Source organism: Olea europaea, chromosome 2 (genome assembly GCF_002742605.1).
Source record: "Olea europaea var. sylvestris chromosome 2, O_europaea_v1, whole genome shotgun sequence".
NCBI classification, from domain to species: Eukaryota; Viridiplantae; Streptophyta; class Magnoliopsida; order Lamiales; family Oleaceae; genus Olea; species Olea europaea.
In genome coordinates, this window is record NC_036238.1 from 11,288,235 (window position 1) to 11,297,081 (window position 8,847).

Below are 8,847 nucleotides of genomic sequence, written 5' to 3' on the forward strand. Positions count from 1 at the left end.
AAATATTAGTTTAATTACTCGAGTCTAGAAATTTTATTTATAATTTGTAAGATTTTTCAGGGTTAATAATGAAGATATGAATGGAAAAGCATACAAAGGACAATTTATTGTAGTTTCTTCTTAAATTTTAGCACAAAACATCTGCAAAATAGATTCCAGATATTTGTAGAAGTATATAATTGAGAAATTAATATTCCATTCAAACAAAATTAAAGACAAGGTAATCACATGGAGATACCTGGAATCCCCAAAACAACGAGTAAACATATCTTGTCACTACACTTGACGTGGTGGTCAGATTAACAGCCTGTACATAAATGCCATAGGGGAAACCATTTTCCCCAAAACAGGCAGTTGCATTTACATGTCCTATCCATTGTTTCCATGTTGGATCACTTTCAAACTTCTCATAACCGTTTCCATGCCCACAGTCAATGAATTCCATGCAACTCTCAATGTTGGAGTCATGACAAGCATCTCGAAAACATTGATTAACTCTCTGTACAAAAGTAAACCAAAAAAGTTATTCAGATCAAAAGAAAGAGCTAGCATTCTATTATATTAGAAACAAAAATTTCACTCAACCAGCCATAATAATGTAATTTCAAGTTATAAGAATGAATTTAATTAAAAAGGGCTCATTTGAACCGTTACATCCTGTGAAAGTTATTAAAACAAAAGTTTAGTGTATAAACCATTCGTGCCTTCTCAGGAATTCAGGAATAACAAAAACACTTGCCAAAAGAAAAAAGGATTAGAAAAGGAGGAAAGAGCATAACACTTTGAATTTATAAAGCAGTCATAAAAACTAAATACAAAAATTACTTCGCAGATGATGTTCCTAGCAATTCAGGTTGAAATTTTCAACAATAATTGGAACATATCACAAGTAGGAAGGGAAAAAATAAATAAAACTCCAAAGCCATGGATGCAATATCGCAGGTAGTTCAATTACAAGGATCCCACAAAACAGACAAAAGAATTCTCAGCAGTTACATGAAGAAAGCTTTTAAATTAACAGAGCTAACCTGTAAGCCAAAGAGATACCAACATGAGCCCACCACGTGACCAGACAACACAAACATGAGAAGATTTATAACGAAATTTGCCCACGCTGACTCGAATATGAAGCCAGTTGGAGACTGACCAGCTAGAAAAAGTAAGAATCTACACAACCGGGGAATGTACTGAACAAGAATGGCTGATCGTAAAAGATTTTTTGCATGATTTGCACCAGATTCTCCAATGGTCGTTGGCAAAACCATCAATATCATTATCTATGCAAAAATAAAAATTCAGTGTTAGTAGCTTATTATGCCTTTTGGTATGTCCTGACTGTCAAATACAACTCTTGAAATCATAAAAGACAAATGAAAAGTTCCAGATAGCAGCCTTGATATTAAGCCTATGTTTGGCCTGCCAATTTAGCTCGATAACCTTCCTCCTGTCCTCATTTCATATATAGAGATTTACAATTATATATAAAGAAACCCTAGTTATACAAAAGGAAAATTAATTTAAACAGGGAAATTAATTATACAAGGAAACCTGTTAATTTACTGTAAATCACACCCCTCTAATATGGCCCCCATTTTTACAAAAACTCATTGTATCAAAACTCATTTTCAACTACACATGCTTCCATAAAATAATTTTACACGCAAATCGAAATTTTTTTCTTTTTTTTAATCACACATTCTCCAGAAAAATAACTATTCCAACATACATTTTCTTACCAAAATGGGGCTAACTAAACTGAAGGAAATAAGTAACAGAACACCTGCTTGTGATAAACCATAAAGTAACAAAACAAAAATAAGTAGAGCACCATTCCAGCATTCTTTTACATAATTACTGAACAAGTTAGAAAATGAGAATTGACCAGAAGATCAGAATGAATATTAAGTGTTAAAGTACTCAATCCTGACATTAATCAGGACAGATTTATATTAGGTCCCTGACATGACATGCTTCAATTATAAAAAATGTGGAAAAGAACAGATGAAGAGAACCACCATTATCATCCAGCTGTAAAAGGATTAAAACATGTGAGATCCATACCTGTGGAAGTGGCAGGACAACAAAGAAATCAATGATAAAGTATCCAAAAAGATAATTGAATGCAATCTTTTTTGGATCATCAACTAAATCTCCAGCTCCCACCACTCTAGATTCAGGAGCAATGTAAGCCAACCTGAACTGCAAGATGAATATGGTTCATGTCATGATGTTCTAGCCATTGATCAGAGGTTATAAGTGCACTGAAGTACATTGATCCATATATAAGTGCATTTCATTTAATCTTTTCATGAATCATTAAGTAACTTGTATATTAATTATATCTTTCCATCACACAAGTAATAGACAACTACTTGGGAATTAAAGAAAATCAATCTAAACATAGTTACAAACAGAATATGTATTGAATACAGTTATATTTTTCTGATAACTACAATTTGAATTTAAATACTAATATATGTCCGCTGTCATAGATATGGTCAAATATTAAGGCCAGTTAAAATTAGTAAAATAAAGAAACAAGCCTCTATCAACCTCTTAATAATTTTTCCTGGGAAGATATCATTATTATTAAATTATGTTTTTTAAAACCATTTAAGAAATGCAATGTATCACGATGGAATGCATCTTTGAACTAATAATGAACCTACTGTTTTACTAATATCTTCCCCGCCTAAAGGCAAAACTAACTGAAAATTGGACCAATCAGAAACTTCCTCTTCCTGTTGTAGTCCATAGCATTGTAGCCAACAGTACTGTTTTCAGTTTAAGGGGAGAGGAAGGGAAAGAGAATAATTTTTATGAAGGGAATGAATTAGAACTAGTTATGAAGGAGAGATAGATGAAGTAAACCAATGTACAATATGACAAAGGTACTCAAATTTTTATTAGAACTTGATGATCCTCGTTCTAGGATTCCTTTATATGTATAGGGCCAATATACCAAATTGCAAGGCCCCAAATTCAGCCATCTCTATAAGTAATTAAGTTCCTACCATTTATACATTTGCCATGTAAAGTATCTTATCCAAATTGCTGGCTATAATTACTACTATCCAATTGACATCCCCCTTTAAATTGATGCTAGGTGATCAAGAAGCATCAATTTACTCACAAGAAAGATATGGCGTTGACGAGTCATTACTTTGATGAATACATCGGCGATCTAAAGGTCAATTGAGATATGCGGAAGAGAAATAATACGATTGTCAACATCCTCTCTAATGGAATGACAATCTATTTCGATATGCTTTGTACGCTCATAATATACCGAATTAGCAGCAATCTGAATAACACTCATGTTGTCTGCATGAAGAGGAGTTAGGTCAGATTGAGGGAAGCCAAGCTCAGCTAATAGCCCACGAAGCCAAACAATATCAGAATTGGCAGCGAACATGGCACGATATTCAGATTCAGTAGATGATTTGGATACACGAGCTTTTTACTTTTTCAGGAAATCAACAAATTACCTAGAAACATACACCAACCCGTAATAGAGTGACGAGTATCAGGACAACCAGCCTAATCTATATCACTAAACACAACGAGACGTATAGGAGAGCCAGCAGGGAAAAGTAATCCACGATGAAAGGTACTTAAGAGATATCGAATGATGCAGCAAATAGCTCTAAGCTGGAGATGTTGTAGAACTTGCATAAATTGACTAACCTGCAGGACGGCAAATGATATGTCAGGTCAGCGATAGTCAAGTAGTTGAGACTGCCAACTAGTTGCTGAAAGATAGTGGGATCATGAAGGAGATTACCTTCCTCACGACGATATTTCACATTGACTTCAAGAGGAGTATCAACAGAAGAGGAATCCTAAAGACCAGCTAAAGTGATCAAATCTTGAGTATATTTATGTTAGTTCAAGAATATGTCTGCAGAATTTCTATGTACTTCCAACCCTAAAAAATATATAAGCAAACCAAGATCCTGCATCTTAAAGGAACTTTATAGATGTTGTTGGAGTCAAGTGATCATTCAAAGTTTGTGCCAGTGATGACAATATCATTGACATACACAAGAGAACAATACCAGTAGATGTCTTGCAAAGAAATAAAGAGGAATCATTCTGGCTCTGGATAAAAGAAAGTTATAGTATGGTGGATCAAAACTTCTCAAACCATGCTTGAGGAGCTTGTTTTAACCCATAAAGAGACGCTTCAACTTATATACTTACGTGAAGGGGAGGAAACAATCCCCGTAGGAGGTGCCATGAAAATATCCTCCTTAACATTATCATGAAGAAAAGAATTTTTGACATCTATCTGGTGAAGCGGCCATCCCTGAGATACAGCGGTTGAGAGAATAGTCTGTACTGTAGTCATCTTTGCCATTGGGGCAAATGTCTCCTCATAATCTATCCCATACTCCTGCCTATTCCCAAGAGCAACTAGACGAGCTTTATAACAATTCCATAAGAACGAAGCTTAATAGAATAGACCCATTTACAACCAATAGCCTTGACATTAGGTGGGCATGGAACAATGTCCCAAGTATGATTATCTTGAAGTGCCTGAAGTTCTTCATCCATAGCCTTCCGCCTACACTTTAGCAGCCTCGAAATAACTAAAAGGTATAGGAATAGATATATATGTAGTGGCAAATGAATGAAAAGAACCATACCTATCAGGAGGTCAAGATAGTCGGCTAGATTGTCAAGGACCTTTGTCAAGGGGCACATCAGTCTTAGATGCCAAGTCAAACTCAGAAGGAAGAGGTTAAACAAGCTTAGGTGTGGGGTCAAGCTCAGGAAGAGCCTAGATGGTCGACGTCTCCCATGCACGAGTCCAGGTTTGAATATTTCAGGATAAGAAAGGTTGGTGCTCAAAGAAATTAACATGACGAAAAAATGATACTAATTTCAGGCAAAGGCTCATCATGAGTAGAAAAGAAAGGTTGGTGCTCAAAGAAAATAACATGACGAAAAATACTAAATCTGTTAGAGCATGGATCATAACAAACATAACCTTTGTGTGAAGCACTATAACCCATAAAAGCATATTTAACAGATTGAGCAAAATGTTCATGTCGTTCATGAGAAGCCAAATGAACAAAGCAAATACATCCAAAAGTATGCAAGTCATGATAAGTAGGACGATGATGATGAAGATGATAATATGGAGAGTCAAAAGTGCAAAGCTTGAGAAGGCAATCTATTGAGTAAATAAACTGCAGTAGACAATGCTTCAACTCAGAATTTTGCAGGAAGATGTGAATCAAGTAGCAATGTACGTACAACATCCAAGAGATGACGATTCTTTCTTTCCTCCACCCCATTTTATTGAGTATGAAGGCATGATCGTTGAGACACAATTCCTTTCTAGTTTAGGAAATCATGAAACTCATGAAACATGTATTCCCCACCAAAATCAGATCGTAAAATTTTAATATTGGCAGAAAATTGAGTTTCCACATATTTCAGATTTAAAATGGAGAAAGTAGATCCATGTGTATCGACTATAATCATCAACAAAAGTCACAAAGTATTTATACTGAGCATGAGAGGTGATAGGTGTAATGCCCCAGACATCACTATGCACAATATCAAAGATCTTTTTGGCATGACTACAATGGGAAGGAAAGGGAAGAATCTTACTTTTTCCCATTTTGCATGTAGAACAATCAAAGCATAGATTATTAGAAGAATTGATTTTATTACACAGCAAACTTGAATTTAACAAATAAGACACAATAAAAAATTGTTAGGGAAACAATCTTCAAGTTTTAGGCCACTTCGTGAGTATCTTACCCGACACCTGATCCTGTACAAGACAACTGCCACGAGAGAAATGCACATCACAATTGTTACCAACTAATTGACCAACTGAACTAAGACTTGTTGATAAAGTAGGAGTTATGAAAACATCCCGAATAGTAGAATTATTGTTACCAACAGCATCAATAGGCAAATGAATTCCATTAGCTACTTAAATATGGGATGAACCTCAATATGGACTAATATCACGAAGACCATCTGAAGAACTCGTCATATTTATGGTACCGAAATCAACTAGCCAAGATTGAGATGAAGTATTATGTTTACCTTGAAGTCCTAAAGCAGAGAAAGCGGATGCAATCACCATTTCAGGAGTAAGAATAGATTACGTAGCAGCAGAGAATGTTTTAGAAGTAGATGGGTTGACAGTAACCTGATATGCATTAGACTGGTGATTCTGAGTTCGAGTAGGACAATCTTTGATAATATGTCCCAATTTTTTGAAGTAATTGTAGTACTTGGCACAGTGAGTGGCAATATGCCCAAAATCCTTGCAGCTGAAGCATTGGATCTTCTTCATGTTCCTACCCTTGTTTTTCCCATGAGCTACATAAGCGACAACAGTTGAGGTCATGTGATGATTTTGAAGAGTGGCCTGTGCCGTTCTTTATGAAGTAACTCCCCAAAACAGACATCCAAAGAAGGAGATGGATTACCATTCATCAAATTGGAGCAAATTGCCTCAAATTCTGGACGTAGCTTTATTAGAAACTGATCTCTCTCTCTGTTCTTGAACAGCCTAGACAGCAGCAAGGGATTCAGCTGGTACTTTTGCATAGATAATGTCAGCAAATTCACCACATAAATTTTGAAACCCAGAGAAGTAATCCTGGATGTTAAGATTGCCCTGAGCGTAATTTGAAATTTCGTACTCTAACTGAAATTGTTTGGCTGTGTGGTCTTGATTATAAACCTTTCTAAAATACTCTTATATATCTTTAGCAGTCTTTTATGGCCTCAGATTTAGAATATCATAAGATCAACAAATTCTAAAATCCATGTCATAACCCTAGCATCTTTCACTCTCCATTGAGCCAATTTGATATTCTCAGCAGGCACTGGGTGACTTCCATCAATGTGACCCCATAATTCTTTTCCCATAACAAATAATCGAAATTGAAATTCTCGTGCAGAATAATTTTTACCCGTAAAGTGCACACCAAAAAATTCAGAATTGTTGGTTGACATGATGTATGTAATTTAATTATACTAGCAAAAAGGCCAAAATAAATATGCAGGTCAAGAAAACCAATATTTCAACAGCCCAAAAAATCACAGAGACAACCCAATTTGTAAAGGTCCAACCTTAGAGCCCAAGCAAATTCTATAAGACTGGCCCAATTAGAATGAAATAATTAACAAGCCCAAAACATCAATTTTACCTTCACAACCCAACACAAACGCTTCTTTTTGTCTTTACCATATCAACGATCTACCTACAGCAAATTGACAATCTGTTCCACCTCTGAAGCCGCCAAAAAATCCAAAGCTTAGAGACTACGTGGCAGCCACCACTAAAGTCACCGGCAGAGAAGAGCCAAGTTTTCGATCACCGGAGAGAATCCCAATCAGAGAGTACTCACGAATTCGGCGCCCCAGAAATTCAAGAGTAAATTCCAATGAAACCTGATGATTACGAACAGGTTTCCAACCACCATAGGAGCAAAAAAACAAGAAATCAAGCCTACAACTTGAAAATAAACGACTCAGCTATCACCAAGAAGACTATCGAAATAGTTATAGAACAGAAATTGGATTCTCATTCAGAGGCGTGGCTAGCTGGCTCTAATACCATGACAATGGTACTCAAATTTCAGTTAGAACTTGATGATCCTCGTTCTAAGGATTCCTCTGTATATATAGGACCAATACGTCAAATTACAAGGCCCTAAATTCAGCCATCTCTGTAAGTAAATAAGTTCCTACCATTCATACATTTGATATGTAAAGTATCTTATCTAAAATACTGGCTAAATTTGATATGTAAAGTATCTTATCTAAAATGCTGGCTATAATTACTACTACCCAATTGACACAATACACAAGAACAATAAAATGCTACTACTACTCATAAATTTCAAATGCTTAGCATTATGAACTCGCATAGGAGAGCAAGAGAAGAAAGGAAAAAATTCTTATTTATATATACAATTGATAATGAATTAAAAAGTAAAATAACAAATACTAACAATAACTCACTACAAAATAACAAGAATAAAGGGTGATATTCTAAGTGTACATCCATGGCATGTTTCCAAACAGTAGAAATGACAACAGTTACCTGAAGGAGGATGCGAATTAAGTAAATAAAATCTGTCACGCTTCTCAATACCACAATTGTTGTTGTCATGGGCAAATTTATCATTATGCACTTCTTATCCTGATCCATAAGTGGAAATTTGGTTGACAATAATGAATATATTAAGTACATGTGAAAACATATTAACATGTTGCAGAAAGGAAACAGGAGCATGCAGTCATAGATGGAGGAAGTAATATTTTCAAACCTATCTTGCAAATCAAAGGACTTTCTATGCAACATAAATCAGTAGTTCTTTATCTTCTCCTCTGCCCAAATTGCATTTGTGTAATTGGATGGGATACAGACTCATAATTATGCCGATTCTCATCATTGTTTCCTCTTCACACTTGGTACATGAGATCATAATTAACACTTAAAAGCTGTTCCAAGTTCAATTTAAATTTCAATTCGACCTCAGTTTCTCAGTTTGCTTCAACTTAATTTCACTTTTACTAACGACGTTTTCTTGCCTTGAGGCTTTTCCTGCATCGGAGTGTGGTATCAAACCTTTGTGGAAAATAGCATTGAGGTTCCCCAAAGTTATAATAAGAAAGTTGATTCTCTAACCATTTTTCTTGTCATTTGGGTCCACAACCTTATATTTTCAGAGCATTTGGTCTCCACTGACAGATTTCATCCAAAAAATCATTGACTGGTCAAGTCTAGCATGTTACATACTATTTAAAGGGTATAATGACAACTTAGAAAACAAATACAAAATTGTTTATTAAATAAACAAACAA

The 8,847-nt window shown here is 35.3% G+C and overlaps 1 protein-coding gene across 1 annotated transcript in view; it reads right to left on the reverse strand.

Moving 5' to 3' along the window:
- Window positions 1-8,771, reverse strand: part of LOC111372345 (probable cyclic nucleotide-gated ion channel 20, chloroplastic) — an 11,133-nt gene extending 2,362 nt beyond the window's left edge. The window contains exons 1-4 of the mRNA XM_022994643.1: window positions 8,084-8,771; window positions 2,062-2,199; window positions 1,029-1,277; window positions 206-499 (exon numbers count right to left, since the gene is read on the reverse strand). Coding sequence (XP_022850411.1) covers window positions 206-499; window positions 1,029-1,277; window positions 2,062-2,199; window positions 8,084-8,344 — 942 coding nt within the window. The 5' untranslated portion in view covers window positions 8,345-8,771. The remainder of the gene's footprint in view (window positions 1-205; window positions 500-1,028; window positions 1,278-2,061; window positions 2,200-8,083) is intronic.
- Between the last annotated feature and the right edge of the window lie 76 nt (window positions 8,772-8,847).